Source organism: Urocitellus parryii, chromosome 12 (assembly GCF_045843805.1).
Source record: "Urocitellus parryii isolate mUroPar1 chromosome 12, mUroPar1.hap1, whole genome shotgun sequence".
NCBI classification, from domain to species: Eukaryota; Metazoa; Chordata; class Mammalia; order Rodentia; family Sciuridae; genus Urocitellus; species Urocitellus parryii.
This window is the reverse complement of record NC_135542.1, coordinates 46,621,476-46,648,455: the sequence shown is the minus strand read 5'-3', so window position 1 is coordinate 46,648,455 and position 26,980 is coordinate 46,621,476. Positions and strand designations below refer to the sequence as shown.

Here is a 26,980-nt window from a genome sequence, read left to right as displayed (position 1 = left end):
TGCTTCATAAAGGAGTGTTCTGATCATCTTTCTGTCTAAGTTGCTTCCTAGTCCTTCATAGTGAAGTCTGGCTCTGGAGAACTGGGCACTGGGCTTTCTTCCTCTAATAAATCACAATACTATTTCCTGAGATGCAAGTTATCCAGAGATATTTGCCCAGAGATGGGAAAGGGGGGTTGATCTGACAACCAGGGGACTGAGGAATTTAACAATACTGATAGGTTGTTTTCTGACTTGCAGATGCAGGCTGACCTGGTGGTAAAGCCCTCTATGACTGTGGAGTTTGTAACAAACACGGGCATCATTCTTCCTGGCTTTGCCAGGAGTGGTGTCCAAATGAACACCAACTTCTTCCATGAGTCAGGCCTGGAGGCTCGTGTGACCCTGAAGACTGGACAACTGAAGTTCATCATTCCTTCTCCAAGGAGGCCAGTCAAGTTATTTAGTGGCAGGTAATTCTTTCAGCCAGGTGTGCCTGGCCAGTTTCAAAGAGTTGAAAACATATCTGTAGGATTTGGTCAGGCTAGATAACCAACAGGGAAAATTCTAGTCCCAGAGAAGCAGTAGAGGGAAGGAAGATTCTTGATTACCTTTTTTAACCTAGCCTAGATGCAAACACACAAAATAATTGCCTTTCTACATTTTACTAAATTGTCCTATATCATCCTTCATTGAGACTTAATATCTATGTTTAGTTGGTCATAACTCTGCTGTAGAGGATTTTGTTGTTATTGTTGATTGCTTAGAGAATGAAGTAGCACTAACTCTACAGAAATCTCCCTTGAAAAAAACATGAACATTTTTCTCTAGGAAAAATACCAAAGGCCATATTTATTTGTGGTAGCTAGCTCAGTGGATAAAGCATGAAAATCCATGATAGATTATAGGATTCAGCCTCTGTTGAGAGTTCCATTTTCAATGATATCCTCCACCATTGATTGACCTTAGTTTTTGATATTTTGAACACATTAATTTTCTCATTCAGACGTAGAATTTAGGTCTCTGGGCTTCTAGAGCTTAACTTTATAGGAAGACGTACAGTGGAGAAAACCGCTGCAATGGAGTGAGAGCTAGATTAGAGGCAGTATTACAATACTGTGAAACTTGAGGGAGTCAGAGCAGGCTTTCTGACACAGGTACACTTGATCTGCTGCGAAGGACTGAGACCTACCCAAGCAAAGTAAAAAGAAATGAGTGTTCTAGGCAAAGAGAAAAGTATGTATAGCAGCCTAATAAAAAAGAAAATGGTTCATGGAACTGAAAGAAATTGAGTATACCAAAGTGCACCAAGAGCATAATTGAGGGTGGTGGGGAGAAAGGGGTCTGGGACAACCATGGACCACTTTTTCAGCCACCATAAAGAACCCAGACTCTTCTGAAGGCAAAAGAGTTGAACAGGAGAGTATAACTAAGGCAAGGCTGGTGTTTTAGATGAACTACTCTGATTCCAGGGTGGAAAATGTGGGAAAGTAGCAAGACTGGAAGACATTTAAGAGTCTGTTAAAAATACATATGTGTGAGAGGTGACAATGGCCTGCATTGGAGGTGACAATGGTCTGCAGAGAGGAGTGAGAGGTATCAGAAATTGCATGGAGATAGAATCAGGAGCACTTGATTCTTGACTGGATATGGGTATAAGGGAAGAGAGAAGGGAAGCATTCATTTTAAATAGGAACAACAGAGGGAGAGCTGTTCTGTTAGAGAAAGATGACAAATTCAGTTTTGGATATGCTGTATTTATGTCCTATGAAACAACCAACTAGAACTATCTAGGTGGCAGATGGACCTATGACCCTGAGCCTAGCAAAGAGGTTTGAGCTCAGATGCAGAGTTGGGCATCACCAGTATATAGCAGAGCGAGGAAATAGCAGCTGGTATAGAGAGAGCAACCAGAGAGGCAGACGGAGAACCAAGGCCATAAGGGTCTAGAAGCCAAGAAGACACTAGAGGCTAGAACATAGGCAGGCCATAGCTGGCATGTAGGACTCCAGCCCATCAGCAAAGGTTGGTCTTGGGGAACCACCAACAATGAGAAAAAAAAATACTGGGGAAAGGATGGAGTGTTTAAAAGAAACCATTCTTCAAAGATACGGGGACATTTTTTAACTTCCTTGTATTTTCACTAATTTAAAGTACATATATAAGAGGAGGGTACCATGATCTTTTCAGAGGATAAAGACTCTGGCATCTTGATGTAGCCATAAGTAAACAAGCCTATTGAATGCTCCTGAGAGGTCAGAGATGATAAAGCCTCACTAGATTCATTGGATTTAGGAGCATGAAGGGGACTGGAGATATAGATGAAAGCATTTTCAGAAACGTGACAAGGGTAACTTTCAGAGCACAGTTCAGCAATAAGTGTGTTAGAAAAACCCCACAAAGGCCAACACCCTGTTGATAGGGTTATGAGAGACAGTAACAAGGGAAAGAAAGAGATGTGTGTGTGTGTGTGTGTGTGTGTGTGTGTGTGTGTGTGTAGTGTGAGAATGGGAGAAGAGACTTGTGCATGTTTAATGCGGGTACAAAAGAAGCCAGCAGAGCATGAGAGATTTCATATGAAAGACAGACAGGGTTCCTCTTGCCCTGTATCATATATGAAGGACAGAGCTAAGTTCAGTCCCAGTGACCAGTTAGTTAGTGTCTCTGAACTGTTGCTTCTTCTGTAAAATGAGAATCCTATGCCTGATGTTGTGAGATCAGAGGTAACACACATAAAGAACTTAGTGCAATGTCTGAAGCCTAAGAGGCACCATTTGTTTCTCAGTAAATCAAATAAGATGGGTATGGACAGAGGTGGATAGGAGGAAAGGGAGCATGTGTATAGTAAGAATCATGTTCATTTTTTTAAAGAATGATGTTCATTTTTTAAAATCTTTTAAAAAATTTTAGTGCATGATAGTTATGTATAATGATAGGGTTCCTTTTGATATATTCATAAATATATATAACATAGTTTTCTCCATTTCCATTCCCAGCTCTAACCTCTCTCCCATCCTTCCCCTGATCCCTTTCCTCTACTTTATTAGTCTTTTTTAATTTTTAAATTTATTTTGTGATTAATGCATTATAGTTATATATAAAATTGGAATGCATTGTGGTATAGTCATACATGCACCTAGTATAATTTGGTCAATTTAATTTCCCAGTTCTTCCCCTTTCCCTTCCCTCCTACCTCCCCTTTGATTTCCCACTTCTACTTTACTGATCTCCCTGTTCATTTGAATTCCTGGCTTGAAGATAACTTTGATTTTTCATCCTTCACCAGCAACACATTGCATTTGGTCTCCACCACCAAAACAGAAGTGATCCCTCCTCTCATTGAGAACAGGCAGTCCTGGTCAACTTGCAGGCCTTTTGTCACTGGACTCAGCTACTGCACCACAGGAGCTTACTCCAATGCCAGCTCCACCGAGTCTGCCTCCTACTACCCACTGACAGGTGACACCAGGTGAGAGATACTCAGTGCACAGCCTGAATCTGCTTGCCATCCACATTGTGGCCACCTGGCAGGGCAAACAGAAAAAGGCCATATGATGTAGCCTTATGTCAATCTTAGGGGCTTGTACCATCCTTTGGATATTTAAAATAGTGGTCGTGTGGCCAGCACTTCTTTCCCCTTCATGTCCTGGACGAGAAGATCAGAGCACATTCCAATTTGCTCCTACCTCATCGTCAGAGTTTCTGAGCCTCCAGACCCATGGGTAGGAGCTTCCTAGAGCTCACCAGCATGCCCAAAGCCTCCACAGTGCTCAGGGTCCCCTGTCTTCATCCCCTCACCCACTCTGTTGTCAGCTTTTGCTGACAGGGCCAGCCAGCTGTTCCTGTACTTGTACAAAAGCCTGGGAATCCTAGGATTTGTCCTTGTCTTAGGCTCTGGGAGGAACTGAAGGGATCATAAAGATCATTATTAGTTACAGGCAAGAGATAAGGTTAAAATAAGGACCTTATTTTTATTGCACTTGATACTGAATTGTTGGGGGATATTATTGCCATCATTCACTGTAATTTCTTTAGATATGAACTGGAACTGAAGCCTACAGGAGAGGTGGAACAATATTCTGCCAGTGCAACCTATGAACTCCAGAGGGAAGAGAGAGCCTTGGTGGACACACTGAAGTTCATAATTCAGGCAGAAGGTGAGTATACAAAAAGAGGATGCTGCCTCTCTACCCTCAGTCTCATCAGGTTCAGGACTCAAAGGGAGAAATATGTAATGTAATGTATTTAACAAATATTGACTGAGTGCCCAACTAAGTATCAGGCCTGTTCTGAGAGCTGAGGCTCAAACAGGGAACACTGAAGTCTCTATCTTTGTGGAAGTTACAGTAAACAACCAAACAAGTAAATATTTATGAGCTGTCAATCCATGGTAGGGACCAAAACAGAACATAGATGGGCCTAGGGAATGCTGGGAGGGTTGGGAGGAGAAAAGTTGGGGAAGGGAGTGATTCTGGGAACAATAAGGGAAAGTCTCACTGGTAAAGGAAACACAAAAAAGAGATGTGAGGGAGGTAAGCACTGTGCCAAGAGTGTTATACACTAAGGCGCCAGAAGTTGCATGGACTCCAAGGCTGGCATGGGGCTGCCAAGTTTGAAAAAAGGAAAGAAAGCCAACATGATTGAAGCAGAGAGATCCGGGAGGAAAGTGATAGAAGATGAAATCAGAGAAATTAAGGGGAGGTAGAGGAGAGATAGACTTGTAAGACATGGTAAGAACTTTTTAACTTTTTCTGTGAATAAAATAAGAAGCATTGAAGGTTTTTCATGGTTTATGCTTATGTTGGCAAAAGGTTGCAAAAGAGGAAAGGACACTGGTGTGTAGGTTACAACGATAATTCAAGCAAGAGATGTAGTTGCTTTGAATGAGTGTGGTAGCAGAAGGGCCATATTCCAATCCCTGAATGTGCTGAGCGATCCCTACCTCAGAGCCTTTGCATATCCAACCCTCTGCCTGGAAGGCTCCCTGCAGAACTGGCATGGTGCATCCCCACAATCTACTCATTGTGGTCTCTGCCCACATACCGATTCTTGCGGAGAGAACTTGTCTGACCACCACATATTAAATAGCTTCTCTTTTATCCCTGTCTTTCATCTTCATATCCAGTTTTACTTTTCTTCACATTTAATACCATCTGATGCAAGTAATTGGCTGGCCTGTTGTCTGTACAGCCCTACTAGAAGGTAAATTCTATAAGGGCAGGACTCCCCAATGCCAAGAGCAGTGCCCAGCACATATTCCACCATCAGTAAATACTTGCAAGTTGAGTGAATTATGAATACCACAGAGTTAAAAATGTAAGGTAAAATCCTCAACTGTGTTCTTGTTTAAGCACATTGAGTACCCAGGGTTTCTCTACCTTATCCTCTCCTTCCTTCTCTAAGTAGATCCTCTTAGCACACACTCTTAATTATTTTGTACATTTTCAGGTGTGAAGCATACAGAGGCTACAATGATGTTCAAATATAATCGGCAGAGTAGAACTTTATTCAGTGAAATCCAAATTCCAGATCTTAATGTTGACCTTGGAACAGTCCTCAGAGTTAGTGATGAGTCTGCTCAGGACAAAAAGTCTTACAAACTCACCCTGGACATTCAGAATAAGAAAATCACTGAAGTCGCTCTGATGGGCCACATAAGGTAAGGAAGGCATGGGAGATCCTACCTGAGCTGCAGGCCTGGTAGCTCTTTCCCTTCTTACCCCAGCTTTAAACTAAGACAAATGCATCCCTCATCTATCATCTGGCAAACAGCGACCTCAGTGTCTTGACCCTCTGCACATTTTTAGTTGGATCTTCCTATTATTTATCTTACACTTATTATCCACTTATCAAATACTGTGCTGGGTACACTAAAAAATTTTCTGAGTCCTCACCTTAAACTGCAAGGTAGGTATGAATTTCCCTATTTTATAGATAAGGAAATGGTAGCTCTGAGCAGTTTAATCTTTTGGCCAAGGCCAAGAGTTCGTAAACAGCAAAGCAGATTGAAACAATTTTCAAAAAGTTCATCTGTTCCCTGCAAAGTCCTGCACTTTTGCTGAGTATTAGCCTTGAAGTTAATGCATTTGGTCTGTCTGTGGCCTTGTTTTTCACTCATTAATGTATCTTACTTTTATCACTAAAAAATGCAATTCCTAACTGTTGAATTCTGTATATCTCCTTGGAATGGAAAAATCGTTGAAGCCAAATGATTTTCTTTTCCATAGTTATGACACTAAGGAAGAAAGCAAAATCAAAGGTGTCATTTCCATACCCCGCTTACAAGCAGAAGCCAGAAGTGAGATCCTGACCCGCTGGTCCCCAACCAAACTGCTCCTCCAAATGGACTCATCTGCTACAGCTTATGGCTCAACAGTTTCCAAGAGACTGGCCTGGCGCTATGGTATGTGCCTCTTCTCCCCCACAAGCACTTCCAAGGGCCCTGTGTACTTCAGTGTAACTGCCAAGTGCCATGGACACAGGCTGACCTGTGTTGTACCACTGACAACTATTTCATATGTGCCTTTCTAGATGAGGAGAAGATTGAATTTGAATGGAACACAGGCACCAATGTGGATACCAAAAAAGTTGCCTCCAATTTCCCAGTGGATCTCTCTGATTTTTATAGAGCCTTCTTGCTGCATGCCAGTAGTCTCCCAGATAACAGAGTTCCTCAAACAGACATGACTTACCGGCAGATGGGATCCAAATTAATAGTTGTAAGTATGAATCAATCAGCAAAATAGATTCACGGTTAAAAGTGCTAATCACATCCTTAACTCTAAGTTAGGTGTATGAGGGTATTCAAAGATGCTTAAGGCATGCTTCCTGCACCTAAGGAATTTCTGGAGAGAAAAGAAACATCAAGCATGCTTAGTTCTCCAGTTACACAAAGCTGAATATGATAAATACCAAGTGAATGCTATAAGCAAAAGAGTTTGCTATGTCTACATATATGAACAGAAACTTCAAGACATGGGATAGGAGTCTACGTTACATATTCTTAAAAAGGGAAGAGATCAGTGAGTGGCAGCCCAAATTCATAATTTTCTGTAATAAATAATAATAATATATTATTATTATTAATTACTATTATTTTATTTATTTGTTTATTTATTATTATTAATAAATATTATTATTATTATACCAGAGATTGACCCCAGAGGTGCTTAACCACAGAGCCACATCCTCAGCCTTTTTTTATTTTTTATTTTGAGACAGGGTCTCGCTAAGTTTCTTAGGGCCTTGCTAAGTTGCTGAGGCTGACTTTGAACTCGTGATCTGCCTGCCTCAGCCTCCTGAGCCACTGGGATTACATGCACCACCATGCCCATCACTATAACTTATTTTTAACTTTTACTTCATTGTTCTGCTTGATAACTGACCTGTCAAATCTGAATTATCACGTAATGTTAATTTCACTTTGAGGATCACCCAGTCCCATTTCTTGCTCTAAAAATCTTCTATCATTTTGTAGGCAACAAACAGCTGGCTTCAGAAGGCATCCGAGAATCTTCCGTTTGCCCAGACTTTGCAGGATCACCTCAGTGGCTTGACAGAGTTGAGCCTCCAGAAAATGAGATTTCCAACCATCCAAGTCCCAGAAAACCTCTTCTTAAAAAGGTAAAAGAAGAAACTAGAGAAGTTTCTCAAACCATGCAAAGCACATGGAAATTTTGACATAGCATGATTGTTACTGTTTTTATTTAATTTTAAGGGAAATAATATAAGCATTTTTAAAGAGATGAATAACTATAGCATAAATACTGTGACACTTTTGTATTATATTAAACGTGAAGTCTGAATGTGACAGTCAACCCAAAATGAACCCAAAAGACAATTGAGGAATTCTGATACTTTCCTCCTAAGATGTTTCATTTACTACAATCTGAATTTGGAAGGCATTCAGCTTTCTTCCATCACAAGTAAACACCCTATTCCAGACCAGAATATATTCACACTTATTTGACTGTGAAGAGTTTAAGAGTAGCTGGAGGAATTATTGACTATGGGCTTGCTGTTTAACTACAGAGGGTCAGAACAACCATTGAGCATTGAATAAAAGGCAGCATTTGGAGAGAGATCCAGTTTAGCAATACAACTTAACCCTTACCCAGAAAGTCAGATTCCAAAGTGCTCAGTCCATTTCTGTATTTACAAAAATATATGAAATGCTTTCCTTGTCTTATTTCATGAAAATAAGAAATCAGAGCACAAGCTGAAAAAAAACTAGAGTATTTTCTAAGTTGACTGATCTCTGTACTTTACTCGGGTAAAAAAAAAAATAAGTGACCTATGTCATGTGGACCCTCCCATAGTCAGTGGCAGAGGAGCAGTTTAATAGGCCAAATTATTGTAAAACGGCAGAAGTCTGCCAAAGCACCCATACGGAAAAAGACTGTAGGAGATGGAAAAGGGTGGCAGCACAGAGGACTCAGGAACCCTCCTTCTCTGCTGGTGTTTCAGGACCTAAGAATTGGACAGGGCCTGACTGGTCATTGGTCATCCTCCTGCTGAAAGCAGGCATCCTTTTGCAGCAATAAAATGAACAATTTATTTGCACATAATAGCTAAACCCCTCTGTCCCCATTTATTTTTTATAAGTTATCCTGTTATTACATTGCATGGGTATGGTATTGAAAAGATTGCAAAGTGCTTTTAGGTATTTTTTTCTCATTTGATATCCAAGGCCATCACTGTGAGTTCAACAGAAAGGATACTATTATCCCCACTATGCAGAAAACATCACAGAGACTCAGAGACACTAATTCACTAAGATAACAGTGGAAATTGAAGCTGTCACCCAAATTTATTGCCTTTTATTCCTGTGTACTTTCCACATATCAAGTTACCTCAATTTAGTTTAGCAAATATGTACCAAGGGTCCACTACATGCAAAATACTAGACTAGGTACAGCGAGAAGATAGACACTAAATAAGGTATAGTTCTTCCTCCCAGGGAGACACTGTGCAGACATCAAAAAATGAACAGATAACTTATTATCTAAGAAGAACCAGGGCATGCTCTTTGAGATAGGTGTAAGAGACTCTATCCCTTTAAGAATGAGAGAAATTAGTTATGACTTGGGTGGAATGGAAATGCTAAGGGATGGCTCTTAGAAGGGCATAGAAAGAGTTTGTTGGGCAGGTAGAGGAAAAAGCAAAGGTATCCAGGCGTGGGAAGTAGTGCAATAAAAAAGAGTTTAGAAATGGAGTAGATGCGGTATTGCTTGGAAGATCAGATGGCAGAGAGCTGAGTTCTTGATGACTGACTGTGGGGACATTGTTGTTCATTTCAGTGATGGTCGGGTCAAATATACCTTGAACAAGAACAGTGTGAAAATTGAGATTCCTTTGCCTTTTGGTGGCAAGTCTTCCAAAGATCTGAAGATGCTAGAGACCATTAGGACACCAGCCCTCAACTTTAAGTCTGTGGGATTCCAGCTGCCATCTCAAGAATTCCAAGTCCCGACTTTTACCATTCCCAAGTTGTATCAACTGCGAGTGCCTCTTTTGGGTGTTCTGGACCTCTCCACAAATATCTACAGCAACTTGTACAACTGGTCTGCCTCCTATACTGGTGGCAACACCAGCAGAGACCACTACAGTCTCCAGGCTCGATACCACATGAAGGCTGACTCTGTGATTGACATGTTTTCCTATAGCATCCAAGGTGAGCCATGCTCAGGTGAAGGGTTCACAGGGCTAACTCATTGCAGTTTCTGGTGGAAGAACCCCCTCTAGGGAGGAAAGGACGGACTTTCTTATTGTCCTTGCTACTCAGAAGTGTTTTCATCCACTCAACTCATAGGAATATTTATTAAACATGTAATATGTATTTGATATACACCTAGGTAAGAAAAAGGAAAGGAGTACATAAACCAGCAATTGTAACTCAGTGTGAGAAGTACTATGGTAGGGTGTATAAGATACATCAAGTTTACTTTATTAATCATAATTCAGCTTGAGTGCCACAGAGTATACTAGTATAAGATACAGTGAAACTCATCAATAAGGGAGCCCAAAAAGGTCTTCAGCAGTCAGGGAAAACTTCCTGGAGAAATACATTATGCTTTCAAATTTTATATTTGCATTATAGATGAGGAGACTACTACACAACTGACCCAGATAAATGGGACTTTTTAATTGAAAGATTTTCAACAATGATTGTTCCAGACATTTTTTTCTTCATTTAACCAATGTCTTTAATTTTTAACATTAGGATCTGGAGAAACAGCTTATGACCAAAGGAATATGCTCACATTAGCTTGTGATGGGTCTCTACGCCACAAATTTCTGGATTCAAAAATCAAGTTCAGTCATGTAGAAAAAGTTGGAAACAACCCAGCCTCAAAAGGTTTTCTAACATTTGATGCATCTAGTGCCTGGGGACCACAGATGTCTGCTTCAATCCATTTTGACTCAAAAAAGAAACAACATCTGTATGTCAAAGATGTCAAGATTGATGGGCAATTCAGAGCTTCTTCGTTCTATGCTAATGGCATTTATGACTTGTCTTGTCAGAGGGATTCTACCACTGGCCAGCTCAGTGGAGAATCCAACCTGAGGTTTAACTCTTCCTACCTCCAAGGCACCAACCAGATAACTGGAAGGTACAAAGATGGAACCCTCTCCCTCACCTCCACCTCTGATTTGCAAGATGGCATCTTTAAAAATACTGCTTCCCTGAAATATGAGAACTATGAGCTCACTGTGAAATCTGACAGCAATGGAAAATATGAGGACTTTTCTACTTTTAACAAGGTGGATCTGACCTTCTCTAAGCAAAATGCATTGCTTCGTTCTGAGTATCAGGCTGACTACAAGTCACTGAGGTTCTTCACCCTGCTTTCTGGGTCACTGAATTCCCATGGAATTGAATTAAATGCTGACATCTTGGGCACTGACAAAGTTAATACTGGTGCTCATAAGGCAACACTAAGGATTGCCCGAGATGGATTATCTACAAGTGCAACCACCAGCTTGAAGTACAGTCCCTTGTTGCTGGAGAATGAGCTGAATGCAGAGCTTGACCTCTCTGGGGCATCCATGAAATTAACAGCAAATGGTCGCTTCAGGGAGCACAATGCAAAATTCAGCCTGGATGGAAAAGCTGCCCTCACAGAGGTATCACTGGGAAGTACTTATCAGGCCATGATTCTGGGTGTCGACAGTAAAAACATTTTCAACTTCAAAATCAGCAGGGAAGGACTGAAGCTTTCAAATGACATGATGGGCTCATATGCTGAAATGAAGCTGGACCACTCTAACAGTTTGAATATCGCAGGCTTATCACTGGACCTCTCATCCAAACTTGACAACATTTATAGCACTGACAAGTTTTACAAGCAGAATTTTAACTTACAGTTACAGCCCTTTTCTCTTGTAACTACTTTAAACAATGACCTGAGATACAGTGCTCTGGATCTGACCAGCAATGGGAAATTACGGCTGGAACCCCTGAAGCTGAACATGGCTGGAAACCTCAAAGGAGCCTACCAAAATGATGAAATAAAACATATTTACACCATTTCCTATGCTGACTTATCAGCAAGTTATAAAGCAGACACTGTAGCTAGGGTTCAGGGTGTGGAGTTTAGCCATCGGCTCAACACTGACATTGCTGGGCTGGCGTCATCCATTGACATCAGTACAAACTATAATTCGGACTCTCTGCATTTCAGCAATGTTTTCCGTTCTGCAATGGCCCCATTCACCGTGGCCATTGATGCACATACAAATGGCAATGGAAAACTGGCTCTCTGGGGAGAGCACACTGGACAACTCTATAGCAAATTCCTGTTGAAAGCAGAACCACTGGCCCTCACTTTCTCTCATGATTACAAAGGGTCCACAAGTCATCTCATGTCCAGCAAAAGCATCAGTACAGCTCTTGATCACAAAGTCAGTGTCCTGCTCACTCCAGCCGAGCAGACAAGCACCTGGAAACTCAAGACCCAATTGAACAACAATGAGTACAGCCAGGACTTTGAAGCTTACAACACTAAAGACAAAATTGGTGTGGAGCTTAGTGGGCGAGCCCTGGCTGACCTTACTGTGCTAGACTCCCCGATTAAAGTGCCATTTTTACTCAGAGAGCCCGTCAATGTCATTGATGCTTTAGAGCTGAAAGATGCTATTGACAAGCCCCAAGAATTCACAATTGTTGCTTTTGTAAAGTACGATAAGAACCAAGACGTTCACACCATCAGCCTCCCCTTCTCTGAAACTCTGCCAGAATATCTGGAGAGGAATCGAATAGTAATTATAACTGCTCTGGAAACCATTCAGAAAGAATTGAAACGCATCAATATTGATCAATTTATGAGGAAATACAGAGCAGCCCTCAACAGACTCCCACAGCAAGTTAATGACTATCTGAATGCACTTAATTGGGAGAGACAAGTTTCCATTGCCAAGGAGAAACTGAACACTTTCACAGAAAATTATAGAATTACAGAAAATGATCTACAAATTGCATTGGATAATGCCAAAATCAACTTTAATGAAAAACTCTCTCAACTTCAGACATATGTGATACAATTTGATCAGTATATTAAAGATAATTATGATCTACATGATTTTAAAACTGCTATTGCTAAGATTATTGATCAAATCATTGAAAAATGGAAGATTCTTAATGAACATTATCATATCTGTGTACATTTAGTAAAGACAATCAATGATCTGTATGAATTTATTGAAAATATTGATTTTGACAAAACTGGAAGTAGTGTTGCCTCCTGGATCCAGAATGTGGATACTAAGTATCAAGTCAGAATTCAAATACAAGAAAAACTGCAGCAGCTCAACACGCATATTCAGAATACAGACATCGAGGACATTGCCACAGTGTTAAAACAACGGGTTAAGGATATTGATGTCAGAGTCCTTTTAGAGCAATTGAGAACTACAATTTCATTTCAAAGAATAAAGGACATTATTGAACATGTCAAATACTTTGTTACAAATCGTATTGAAGAATTTGAAGTAACTGAGAAAATCAATGCTTTTAGAGCCATAGTCCATGAGTTAATTAGGAAATATGAAGTAGACCAACAAATCCAGGTTTTAATGGATAAATCAGTACAGTTGGCCCACAAGTGTAAGTTGAAGGAGACTGTTCAAAAACTAAGCAATGTTCTACAGCAAGTTGAGATAAAAGAATACTATGAGAGATTGGTTGGGTTTATTGATGATGCAGTCAAGCAGCTTAAAGCATTGTCTTTTAAAAAATTCATTGAAGAAGTAAACAGATTGCTGGACATGTTGGTAAAGAAATTAAAATCGTTCAATTACAACCAGTTTGTGAATGAAACCAATAACAAAATCCATGAGATGACTCAGAGAATCAATGGTGAAATTCAGGCTCTAGAACTGCCACAGAAAGCTGAGGCCCTAAAACTTTTTGTAGAGGACATCAAAGCCATGGTCGCTATCTATTGGGAAAAGCTAAAAGACACCAAAATAACTTTATTCATTGATTGGTTACAGGATGCTTTAAATTCTGCATCTTTGGTTCACATGAAAGCCAGATTCCAAGAAACTCTAGAAGACGTACGAGACCGGATCTATCAAATGGACCTTCAGCGGGAACTTGAGCGATACCTGTCTCTAGTAGGCCAGGTTTATAATACACTTGTCACCTACATTACTGACTGGTGGATTCTTGCTGCTAAGAACTTTACTGACTTTGCAGAGCAATACTCTATCCAAGACTGGGCTGAAAAGGTGAAAACCTTGGTGGAACGAGGGTTCACTGTTCCTAAAATCCAGACCATCCTTGGGACTATGCCTGCCTTTGAGGTCAGTCTCCATGCTCTCCAGGAAGCTACCTTCCAGACTCCTGACTTCATAGTTCCCCTGACAGATCTGAGGATTCCATCAGTTCAGATAAACTTCAAAGAGTTGAAAGATATAAAAATCCCATCCAGGTTTTCCACTCCAGAATTCACTATCCTCAACACCTTCCACATTCCTTCCTTTACAATCGACTTGGTAGAAATCAAAGCAAAGATCATCAGAACCATTGACCAAATGCTGATCAGTGAGCTGCAGTGGCCACTTCCGGAAGTGTATCTGAGGGATTTGAAGATGGGAGACACCCCTCTTGCTTTACTCACACTGCCAGACTTCCATTTGCCAAAAATTACAATTCCAGAAGTCATGATCCCAAATCTCAACCTGAAAGATTTTCAAGTTCCTGACCTTCAAATACCAGACTTCCAGCTTCCCCACATCTCACATACAATCGGAATACCTACTTTTGGCAAGTTGAATAGCATTTTGAAAGTCCAATCTCCCCTTTTCACATTAGATGCAAATGCTAACATCCAGAATGTAACTAGTTCAGAGCACAAAGCAGAGATTGCAGCTTCCATCACTGCCAAAGGAGAGTCCAAATTAGAAGTTCTCAATTTCGATTTCCAAGCAAATGCACAACTCTCAGACCCTAAGATTAATCCACTGGTTCTAAAGGAATTTATGATATTTTCCAGCAAGTACATGAGAACAAAGCATGAAAGTGAAATACTATTTTCTGGAAATGCCATTGAAGGAAAATCAGATACAATGGCAAGTTTACACACAGAAAAAAATACACTGGAGTTTAATAATGGTGTGATTGTCAAGATAAATAACCAGCTTAAACTGGAAAGCCACACAAAGTACTTCCACAAATTGAACATCCCCAAACTGGACTTATCCAGTAAGGTTGACCTGAACAATGATATCAAGACACTGCTGGAAGCTGGACACTTAACTTGGACTTCTTCTGGAACAGGGTCATGGAAACTGGCCTGTCTCAACTTCTCAGATGAGGGAATACATGAATCACAGATCAGCTTCACCGTGGAAGGACCCATCACTTCCTTTGGATTGTCCAATAACATCAGCAGCAAACACCTAAGAGTAAACCAAAAGATCGCTTATGAATCTGGCTTCCTTGACTCTTCTAAGTTTGAAATTAAGTCTGAAGTTGAATCCCAGCATGTTGGCCACAGTATTCTAACTGCTAATGGCATAGCACTGCTCAAAGAAAGGAAGGCAGAGATAACTGGCATCCACAATGCTCATTTAAATGGAAAAGTTATTGGAACTTTGAAAAATTCCCTTTTCTTTTCAGCACAGCCATCTGAAATTACTGCAACCACAAAAAATGAAGGAAATCTGAAAGTTAGTTTTCCACTAAAATTGGTAGGGAAGATAGACTTCCTCAACAACTATGCAATGTTCCTGAGTCCTCATGCCCAGCAAGCAAGTTGGCAAGCAAGTGCTAGGTTCAATCAGTATAAATACCATCAAAATTTCTCTGCCGTGAACAATGGGCACAGCATGGAAGCCCATGTACAGATCAATGGAGATGCCAACCTGGATTTCTTGAACATTCCTTTGACAATTCCTGAAATAAATCTACCTTATACAACACTCACAACACCCTCACTGAAAGATTTCTCCATATGGGAAGAAACCGGCTTAAAGGAATTCTTGAAAACAACAAAGCAATCATTTGATTTAAGTGTAAAAGCTCGGTACAAAAAAAACAAAGACAGGCATTCCATTGCAATTCCTTTGGGTGTGTTTTTTGAGTTTATCAATCAGAATATCAATTCCTTTGACAGACATTTTGAGAAAGTCAGAGATGACACCTTAGATTTTCTCACTACATCCTACAATGAAGCAAAAAGTAAGTTTGATGAGTATGAAGTTGAAAGATCTCTCAACAAGCTCCCCAGGACCTTTCAAACTCCCAGATACACTCTTCCAGTCATCAACATGGAAGTGTCTCCATTCACAGTAGAGATGTCAGCCTCCAGTCATGTGATCCCCAAAGTGATCAGCACCCCCAATGTCACCATCCCAGGGTCTGGCTTCTATGTGCCGTCACACACATTTGTCCTCCCATCCATTGAGTTGCCAGTCCTTCATGCCCCTAGGAATCTACTCAAGGTCCCTCTTCCAGATTTCAAGGAACTGAGTACCATAAACAATATTTTTATTCCAGCCCTGGGCAATATTACTTATGATTTTTCCTTTAAATCAAGTGCCATCACGCTGAATACCAATATTGGACTTTATAATCAATCAGATATTGTGGCTCATTTCCTTTCTTCCTCTTCATTTGTCATTGATGCACTACAGTACAAATTAGAGGGCACTTCAAGTTTGACAAGGAAAAGAGGGCTGAAGCTAGCCACAGCTTTGTCTCTCAGCAACAAATTTTTGGAAGGCAGTCATGATAGCACTATTAGCTTAATCGAGAAAAACTTGGAAGCATCAGTGACAACAACTGCCAAAATCCACGTTCCAGTTTTGAGATTGAATTTCAAGCAAGAACTTAATGGAAATACCAAGTCAAAACCTACTGTCTCTTCATCCACTGAATTAAAATATGATTTTAATTCTCCGAAGCTGTACTATACTGCTAAAGGAGCAGTTGACCACAAGCTCAGCTTAGAAAGCCTCACCTCCTACTTTTCCATTGAGTCATCTACTAAAGGAGATGTCAAGGGTTCAGTCCTCTCACGGGAATATTTGGGAACTATTGCCAGTGAGGCCAGTATGTACCTGAATTCCAAGGGCACTCGGTCATCAGTGAAGCTGCAAGGGGCTTCCAAGGTCGATAGTATCTGGAACCTTGAAGTAAAAGAAAATTTTGCTGGAGAAGCCAATCTCCGACGCATATATGCCATCTGGGAACACAATACAGAAAATTACTTACAGCTACAGGGCCTTTTTTTCACACAAGGAGAACATGCAAGCAAAGCCACCTTGGAACTCTCCCCATGGACAATGTCTGCCCTTGTTCAGGGTCATGCAAGTCAGCTCAGTTCCCTCCTGGACATACCTTACATTGACCAGGAAGTGACTCTGAATGCAAACACTAAGAACCAGAAGGTCAGCTGGAAAAGTGAGATCCAGATTTATTCTGGGTCTCTCCAGAACAACATACAGCTTTCTAATACCCAAGAAGAGGCACGCCTCGACATTGCAGGATCCTTAGAAGGGTCAAACCTTGAACATATCGTCCTACCAGTGTATGACAAGAGCTTATGGGACCTCCTAAAGCTGGAGGTAACCACCAGCACCAGCAGGAGGCAGTATCTTCATGTTTCAACTGCTCTTGTGTACACCAAAAATCCCAATGGCTATCTTTTCTCTGTCCCCGTGCAAGAATTGGCTGATAAATTCATTATATCTGGGTTGAAACTAAATGATCTAAATTCAGTTTTTGTCACACCTACATTTCGAGTCCCATTCACAGATCTTCAGGTTCCATCTTACAAAGTTGACTTCAGTGAAATGAAAATCTATAAAAAGTCAAGAATGTCACCATTTGCACTCAACCTACCAACATTACCCAAAATAAAATTCCCTGAAGTTGATGTTTTAACAAAATATTCTGAATCGGAAAACTCCTCATTTCCCTTTTTTGAGATAACTGTGCCTGCAGCTCAGTTAATTGTAACCCCGTTCACCCTTCCAAAAAGCATTTCCATTGGCAGTGCTGTCTTGGACCTAAATGAGGTGGCCAACAAGATTGGAGGCTTTGAATTGCCTACCATCATCATGCCTGAGCAGACTATTCAGATTCCTTCCATTAAATTCTCTATACCTGCTGGAATTTGGATTCCTATTTTTGGAGAACTGACTGCACGGTTTCGGGTGGCCTCTCCCCCATATAATGCCACTTGGAGTGCTGGTTTGAAAAACAAAGCAGATCATATTGAAACATTCCTGGATTCCACATGCAGTTCAACCTTAAAGTTCCTGGAATATGACCTAAAAGGTAAGAAAATGACCTGACTCCTTTCCTAGATACTATGTTCTTAATGAAAGTTGTAAGTAATTATATATTTAGTTATGGCCAGAGTTACAATTACTCTCAGTAAAATTAAAGGAGGAGATACATATATACCCCATACATTAAAAAATATATAGAAAATAACTGACATTCAAAAAGGATAGGTTCAAAGAAGTAGATTTTTCTATAATGATTTTAGGACTTACATTGTCTTCTTACTATTTACTTAGATTATAGAGCAGAGTGTATAGCTCAGTGATAGAGCACATACCTAGCATGTGTGGATGCCCTGGGTTTGATCCCCAGCACCAAACAAAAAAAAAATTATTTCAAAACACTATGAACTAGACATTGCATATTAAAAACATGTAAATTAGGTGTTTGGTTAAAATAGAATGCTCCAAGTTTCCCAATGAAAATATCTCTGTATTCCGTAATTATTTGCCCCACAAAATGTAAACTTTCTCCCCTACAGTGGTGGAAACATATAAATTTGAAGACTACAGTTTCATCTGTAAGAGCAACACAACATTTGCACATCGTGACTTCAGTGTGCTGTATAAAGAAGAGGGGAAATACAAAGGACTGCAGTATGAAACTTTTATTGAAACTTCATTCCTTTTCAAAGCTCATTGTGATGTGTGCCCTCTTTGTGCCCATTATATTGTGACCCAGCTGCATTTCTGCTTTCAGGGACTCGGAAATACAGGCTGCCCTGGACATCACCAGTCCGGTGTTCGCTGACCTCCACATGCGCTATCAAAAAGATAAGCAAATCCAGACCTTCTGGGCAGACTACCCAGCCATAGGCACCGTGGGCCTGAACCTGGGAGAAAAAGGAAACCATGGCATAGTAAATAACCCCTACTTCTACCCTCAGGTGAGTCCCAACCAATGGGTTGACAAAGCCCAAGAGCAGGGAGAGAATTGGGACAGATAATTTAAGACAATTCTTTTTTTATGAATTTATTCTAATTAGTTATATATGTCAGTAGAATGCATTTTGACACATTCTACACAAATGAGGCATAACTTTTTATTCTTCTGGATGTACATTGTGCTGAGTCACACCAGTAGTGTAATCATACATGTACATAAGGTAATAACGTCTGTCTCATTCTACTGTCCTGCCCATCCCCATCATCCCACCCCTCTCCTCAATTCCCTCTGTAAAATCCAAATTTCCTTCATTTTCCCTACCCCCACTCCACTGTAGATTAGCATCCATCCCCTTATCAGAGAAAACATTGGGCTTTTGGTTTTGGGGGATTAGCTTATTTCACTAAGCATTATATTCTCTAGTTTCATCCATTTACCAACAAATGTCATAATTTCATTCTTCTTTAAGGCTGAGTAATATTCTATTGTGTGTATGTACCACAGTTTCTTTATCCATTCATCTATTGAAGGGCATCTAGTTTGGTTTCATAGTTTAGCTATTGTGAATTAAGCTGCAATAAACAGCTGATGTGGCTGTATCACTGTAGTATGCTGATTTTAAGTCCTTTGGGTACAAACTGAGGAGTGGGATAGCTGGGTCAAATGATGGTTCCATTCCAGGTTTTCTGAGAAATCTACAAACTGCTTTCCATAGTGGTTGCATCAATTTGCAGTCCCATCAGCAATGTATAAGTATACCTTTTCCCCCTACGTCCTCATCAACACTTATTATCGCTTGTATTCTTGATAATTGCCATTATGATTGGGGATGAAATTTTTGCTTTGATTTGCATTTCTCTAATTGCTAGAAATGATGAACATTTTTTCATATGCTTGTTAATCAATTGTATTTCTTCTTCTGTAAAGTGTTTGTTCATTTCCTTATCCCATTTATTGAGGATGTTATTTGTTTTTCTTGTGTTAAGTTTTTTGGGTTATATATCCTGGAATTAATGCTCAATCTGAGGTACATGTGGTAAATATTTTCTCCCATTCTGTAGGCTCTATCTTCCTGTTATTGTCTCCTTTGCTGAGAAGAAGCTTTTTAGTTTGAATCCATCCCATTTATTGATTCTTAATTTTACTTCTTGTTAAGGAAGTCAGGTCCTAAGCTGACATGATGAAGATTTGGGCCTACTTTTTCTTCTATTAGGCTCAGGGTCTCTGTTCTAGTGCCTAAGTCTTTGATCTACTTTGAGTTGAGTTTTGTGCAGAGTGAGAGATAACTTTTAACTTCATTTTGTTATGTATGAATTTCAAGTTTTCTGAGACCATTTGTTGAATAGGCTATCTTTTCTCCAATGTATGTTTTTGGCTCCTTTATATAATGTGAGATGACCATATTTATGTGGGTTTGTCTCTGTCTTCTATTTTGTACCATTGATCTACATGTCTACTTTAGTTCTAATACCATGCCATTTTTTTTTTACTGTGGCTCTGTAGTATAGTTAACCATCTGGTATTTTGATGCCTCCTGCTTCACTCTTCTTGCTAAGGATTGCTTTGACTATTCTGGGTCTCTTATTTTTCCAAATAAATTTCATGATTGCTTTTTCTAGTTCTATGAAGAATGTTATTGGTATTGTAATAGGAATTGCATTAAATATGTATAACACTTATGGTAGTATGTCCATTTTGACAATATTAATTCTGCCTATCCAAGAACATGGGAGAGAGATCTTTCCATCTCCTAAGGTCTTCTTCAATCTCTTTCTTTAGTGTTCTATAGTTTTCATTGTATAGGTCTTTCACCTCTTTTGTTAAATTGATTCCCAAGTACTTTATTTTTTTTTTGAAGGGATAGTTTTTTGGGTGTGTGTGTGTGTGTGTGAGAGAGAGAGAGAGAATGGGTTAGTTTTCCTAATTTCTCTTGCAATGGATTCATCACTTATGTATAGAAATGCATTTGATTTATGAGTATTGATTTTATATCCTGCTACTTTGCTGAATTCATTTATTAGTTCCAAAAGTTTTCTGATGAAATTTTTTGGATCTTCTAAATATAGAATCATGTCATTAGCAAATAGTAATAGTTTGAGTTCTTCTTTTCCAATTTGTATCCTTTTAATTTATTTTGTCTGACTACTCTAGCTAGAGTTTCAAGGACTATGTTGAATAGAAGTGGTGAAAGAGGGCATCCCTGTCTTGTTCCAGTTTTAGAGGCAGTGTTTTTAGTTTTTCTCCATTTATAATGATGTTGGCCTTTGGCTTAGCATAGGTATCTTTTACAATATTGAGATATGTTTCTAATATCCCTAGTTTTTCTAGTGTTTTGAACATAAAGAGGTGCTGTATTTTGTCAAATGCTTTTCCTGCATCTATTGAGATGATCATATGATGCTTGTATTTAAGTCTATTAATGTGATGAATTACATTCATTGATTTCCATATGTTGAACCAACCTTGTATCCTTAGGATAAACCCCACTTGATTGTGGCACACTATCTTTTTAATATTTTTTGTATGTTTTAATTTGCCAGAATTTTATTGACAATTTTTGCATGTAGTTAATCAGGGATATTGGTCTTAAATTTTCTTTCCTTGATATGTCTTTGTCTGCTTTTGATCTCAGTGTGATACTAGCCCCATAGAATGAGTTTGGAAGTGTTCCCTCCTTTTCTATTTCATGAAATACTTTGAGGAGTATTGGTATTAATTCTTCTTTGAATATCTTATAGAATTTGGCTGAGAATCCATCTGGTCCTGGGTTTTTCTTGATTGGTTGGCTTTTAATGGTGTCTTCTATTTCATTGCTTGAAATTGATCTGTTTAAATTGTGCATGTCCTCCTGATTCAGTTGGGATAGATCATGTCTCTAGAAATTTGTCAATGAAGTTAAGACAGTTCTTTCAGAGAGTTCTCAAATTAGATGAAAGATACTCACTAAGGAAGTATTCTTCAGAAAGCCTTACAATGAATCCTTCATTGAAATTAATTATTAGTCATGCACATGACATCATATTAGCACTATTATTATTTTATTACTTCTGGGAAAATCTAGAAAGATAAGGGTCATGCCTAATCATCCAAATATACAATTTTTTTTTGGTGGTCTTGAGGATCTAACCCAGGGTCTTAAACATGCTATGCAAGCACTTTACCACTGAGCCACGTTCCCAGTCCAACCCCACCATCTGCCCTACTTCCAAATATTTCATCATTGGATTTATTTTTTATTTTTATATATTTTTTCAGTGCTGGGAATTGAACCCCAGGCCTTGCACATGCTAAGCAAGCACTCTAACCCTGAGCCACAGCCAAAGCCCTCTCATCACCTAAATCATGGTTTCGGGAGATTTCTTGAAGCTTAGAATTCTTTCCCTTAACAGAATAGTTTGATGAGACCCAAGGACTCAGTCTTTTATAAGCTCTACTAGGGCCAAATCAAATATGTCATTACCAGAGGGGGAGACCTAACCTGATTCAATCACCAAGGTTTGTCATAGGTTTGGAGCATGAATACGGAGATGTGGACTCTGGCTCTCTGCTGGTTGGGCTCTGGACATTTTCCTTTTTTGCTACTTCTTTCCCTGAATGTGCCTTTCTCTGCCTCTTCCCTTCTTCCTCTGCCTCCTCTTGCTCCCTATTCTTCTTCCCTATCCTTCCCCTCCTATCCCCATTTTTCAGTACTAGGAAGGCCTTAATGTTAAGTGTTCCTGTATAAATGCCAAGCATGGTTTTTATCCTTTCTGAGGCATATGATAATGAGAAATTAACAGTGGGTTTTTTAACCATAAAACAAACATACAAACTGACATGTGAAAGATAAATCCCCTTCAGAATATGAAGGATCCTCTGATCTTTACTTTTAACTGCTAATGAAGTTTTAGTGTAATATATTATGTAATCAGAGTAATTGAAAACATGTCCCCCCTTTCTTGTTTTAGTCCTCTGCAGAGAAAAAACTCATCATAATTGAGTGGAGGCATAAACCTGATGGGGACATTCAGATCAAATTTAATTGGGATGAAGGGGCAGCATCCAGATTGCTAAGCTCTCTAAAAGACAGTGTGCCCAAGGCCACAGAGACCTTTTATGACTATGTCAACAAGTACCACCAGGAGTACACAGGACTCAGCCTGACAGATGCTTCTGCAAAGCTGAGGAGAAGTCTACAGAACAGTGCTGAGCAAGCCTATCAAGGGGCCATGAGGCAAATTGATGAGATGGACATGGGATTCCAGAGAGCAGTCAGCAGTACCACAAGAACTTACCAGGAGTGGAAGGACAAGACCCAGAATCTGTACCAGGAACTGTTGGCTCAGGAGAGCCAGGCCAGTTTCCAGACAATCAAGGAGAAGGCATTTGACAGCTTAATACAAATCATCAAGGGGTACCATAGGGCAATTAAGCATCTGATTGACTCATTCATCGATATCCTGAAGTTCTCCAGATTCCATCTCCCAGGGAAAGCTGAGATGTCCACTATTGATGAACTCAGCAGTATGGTCATGAAGGAGGTAGGGAAGATACTATCCCAAGTATGTTCAAATATCCAAAATGGGTTAGATAAACTGCTTTCGTATGTCCAAGACCTAGTGGAGAGAACTGAATTAATCAAAGACCTACAGATTAAACTTCCTTTTCATTCAACAAGCTCTAAACTAAAAGATGCAATTCCGGACTTGAGGGAACAGTTGAAATCTTTATCAGGAGAAATTCAAGTAACATTAATTGACTACTTATCTATCAATACTACAGAGACACTAAGTCTCCTTTGCAACGTTTTACAATCATTTGTTTTTGAAGAGATAGAAAAAGACATTGAAATCTTAAAAGAGATAAATTTTACTGATCTTGTTAATGAGATCCTACATGAGAAAGACAATTTCAAAGATTATGTTCTATATGTTTTTCAAAATCTGAAAGAAAGTCTAGACTTTATCCTCAGTAGGTTCAATGAATTTATTCAAGACCAACTTCAGGACAGCTCTCAAAACTTACAGCAGGTTCATCAGTACATAAAGGCTCTTCGTGAAGAATATTTTGATCCAAGTACAGTTGGCTGGATGGTGAAATATTATAAACTTGAAGAAAAAGTAATGGATTTGATCAGGAACTTTTTAATTGCCCTTAAGGACTTCCATTCCAAATATACGTCCAGTGCTACTAGATTTACTTCTCAACTCTCAAATCAAGTTAAGCAATTTGTGGACAGAGCTTTCCAAGAATATGTTAGCATCCTTACTGATGCAGATGGAAAAGGGAAAGAAAAGATTGAAGAGCTTTCTACCACTGCTCAGGAAATAATTAAAAGTTGGGCCACTGCAATGAAGAAAATCATTTTTGATTACCAGCACCAGTTCAGATCTAAACTACAGGATTTTTCAGACCAACTTTCTGATTACTATGAAAAATTCATTGCTGAGGCTACAAGATTGATTGACCTGTCCATTCAAAGCTACCACATGTTTCTAAGATATATCACCAAGTTCCTGACAGAGCTGCAGTCAACCACAGTCAATGATGTAAGCCCCCACATGAAGTTTGCTCCAGGAGAACTGACTATCATCTTTTAATTTTTTAAAGCATTCATTTTTTTATTTGTTCCAATTAAACTTTCATATAGTAGGGGGAAATCCAAGCCACTGATAAAACCACACATTGAGCCAACCCTGCAGCAGGCAGCTGACTACAAGCAGAACTACATAAGAACTGGACCTGCACTAACGCTGGTGTAAGAGCTCTGGAGGTCTCTGATCTCTAGGGAATGACATTTTTAGCAAGTTAAAGAAAATCAGGATCTGAGTTATTTTACTAAACTTGGGGGGAAGAGAAAAACAAATAAATGAATTCTTTATTGTATATCAATATGACTCACTTTATTGAAAGATAGTGAAATGAAGGTATCAATTCAAATGTGCTGGCATTTCAAAACCTCTAGAAGAATATATTCTGTGATTTAAGTAATAGAATAAAAGGAAAGGGAAAGGGAGAAGCAATGGAGGGAAATATTTTGTCACCTAACAAAAAGAAGTTGATCTCAGAAATTGTATTTGCCAAGTGAAAAGGAAAAAGTATTCACAGATATTTTTACATAATTTGATCATGAAGAGCATATCATTTGTGTTCATGTACCACACAATCTTCCTTACCAACCCATCTGCCTTTGCCAAGCAAGGCTGTTAGGCTTTGAGATACACCAAAAGGTCCATTATTTCACTCAGCCTGAAAGGGATGGTGAGGGAGTCCCAGTCCCAAGGGTTTTATGGCAATGGAGACCCCAGAATTCTCCTTGTACTTCCTCCAGGATCCATTCAAAGCAAAGGAAGTATTGGCTTAGAGAAGGTATGGGTTCTTGGATTCCTAACAACTCTGCAACCAAGCATGCACTTATGTTCTTGAACTTTATTATTTTTTTCAAATTCAATATCTAATAGTAATCAAAGTGTAGTCAAAACCCAAGGTTTTCTCCTGACACATGCACTCCAAGCTCCAATTTTAAGCATTGGCGATGTTCAGTCAGAGTTCCCAGCCTGAGATCTCATAAGGGAAAGCTGCAAAGATTCAGTGCAACCAACTTTCATTAATATTTTTGGCATAGTAGCTATCAAATGGCACATTCCTTTCTGTGACATTGAAAAACAAATTAGAGTATATCATTCAGGGAATAAAATTAGAGATTACTGACCCCCAAGTCCTACATTATGTCTCTTTGGAAATGACCCATTTTTATCCAAAAATATCTCAACCACTCTGAGTTTTCCATAAAGTCTTTGTATTGTCTTAATGAAGCCCACTGTTAAAATTCACAAGCATTATCTGGAAAAGGAAACATAGCCTATTGGTGCCTTTGGAGAATTCTTCTATCTGGAACTGAAGAGCCAGAAAAAAATCCACAGAGGATGGACACATGGAGGTCTATGGATCTGGTACTCAAGGAAAGTGTTAGATGGATGGGTGGGTGGGTGGATGGATGGATGGATGGAAGGAAGAAAAAATGAGTTGGTAAATGAGGGGTCATTTCAGGATGAGAGACGGGGAAAATTAGGTCCACATCCCAGTACAACAAATGAGTGGTTCCAGATTCGTTTTGCACGTTTTCCTGATGAGCTGGGAGCAGCAAGAATCTACCAAGTCTTCAAACTGAAAGGAGGCCTGGAGTCATGGCTTAATTTTAAGTCATGCCTTAATTTTAAGGTCCCCTTGGCTCATGAGATGATATCTATATCTGGAACTGAAATGAGGGAAACATACTAACTTCAAAATGATTATACAGTCACCCAGCACCTGTTGCCCAGCTCTCTGACTGCTGTCTTTCACATGAGGTGCTCATGACCAGCTTCCACTATATCTGGTCCAAGTAAAAAGATGAACCCAGCTGTGAGCACCTCACTCCAGTAATACGTGTCAGAAACGGCAAGGAGGGGTAGGATAAAAGTAGCATTATGAAAGCAGAATGAACAGGATCAAGGTAGCTGAGTTTTAAAGACACAAAGGATGAGTTAAAAAAGCCATTAGAAATGGAGATGCCTGGGTAAGTCACTGGAACCAGGAATTGGAGCGGTTGTGAGAGAGAGGAAGAATAGGAAGAAGAGTTAAGTGTCTTAGTTTTCTGCTGATATGATAGAATATTTATATTATAGGGAAAATAAAATCGTTTTCACAGCTCTGAAGGCTTGGAATCCAAGAGCATGGCCAATATCTGGCAGAGGCTTTTTGGGCTGTGTCATAACATGATGGAAAAGCAAGCTAGCGCAAAAGAAAAAATAGAAAACATGCAGAATTCCCCCTTTTGTCACTAGTTCACTCCCTTGATAACAGCCTTAATCCATCCATAAGGTCAATGCTATCATGATCAAATCACCTTTTAAAGGCCTCACTTCTTAATACCATTCAGGTTTCGAGACCTGAACTTTGGGGCACATTCAATCCATAGCAATGAGTAAAGCAGAGCTCAGAACTATGACATTTTGAGCCTGTGCAACCTGAAGAGTTATAGGGCCACAATAGAAGCAGGAAGAATGTGTCAAGGGAAGATGATTAGTATAAGGACTCACAGAATGTCACCACTGGAACAGGCTATGAGATCACATGGTGAGTTTCAATTTGCTGTGATATGTTCAGATAAAAAATATCTAGCAGGAAAATTGGAGATGTGGGTTAGAGATAGAAATAGGAACAAAGGACAGTTTTCACCAATTATTGTATTCATGTCATATAGCTTTAGAAACCTAAGAAAACAAAGTTTTCCTCTTGTACAATTAACTGGCCTATTGTCCCTTAGGACAATATGTACATGTCCTGAGAATATACTGT

General features: G+C 39.5%; 1 protein-coding gene across 2 annotated transcripts in view; it reads left to right on the top strand.

Annotated features, from left to right (window-relative positions):
- Apob (apolipoprotein B) overlaps positions 1 to 24,526 on the top strand; it is a 40,418-nt gene extending 15,892 nt beyond the window's left edge. For both annotated transcript variants that reach the window (XM_026390890.2, XM_026390830.2), the window contains 12 exons: positions 241 to 452; positions 3,266 to 3,448; positions 4,015 to 4,136; positions 5,428 to 5,638; positions 6,207 to 6,382; positions 6,511 to 6,698; positions 7,457 to 7,602; positions 9,279 to 9,652; positions 10,202 to 17,767; positions 18,258 to 18,372; positions 18,476 to 18,662; positions 22,609 to 24,526. In XM_026390890.2, the coding sequence (XP_026246675.2) occupies positions 241 to 452; positions 3,266 to 3,448; positions 4,015 to 4,136; positions 5,428 to 5,638; positions 6,207 to 6,382; positions 6,511 to 6,698; positions 7,457 to 7,602; positions 9,279 to 9,652; positions 10,202 to 17,767; positions 18,258 to 18,372; positions 18,476 to 18,662; positions 22,609 to 24,240 (11,112 nt within the window). In that variant the 3' untranslated portion in view covers positions 24,241 to 24,526. The remainder of the gene's footprint in view (positions 1 to 240; positions 453 to 3,265; positions 3,449 to 4,014; positions 4,137 to 5,427; positions 5,639 to 6,206; positions 6,383 to 6,510; positions 6,699 to 7,456; positions 7,603 to 9,278; positions 9,653 to 10,201; positions 17,768 to 18,257; positions 18,373 to 18,475; positions 18,663 to 22,608) is intronic.
- The last annotated feature ends 2,454 nt before the right edge of the window (positions 24,527 to 26,980 follow it).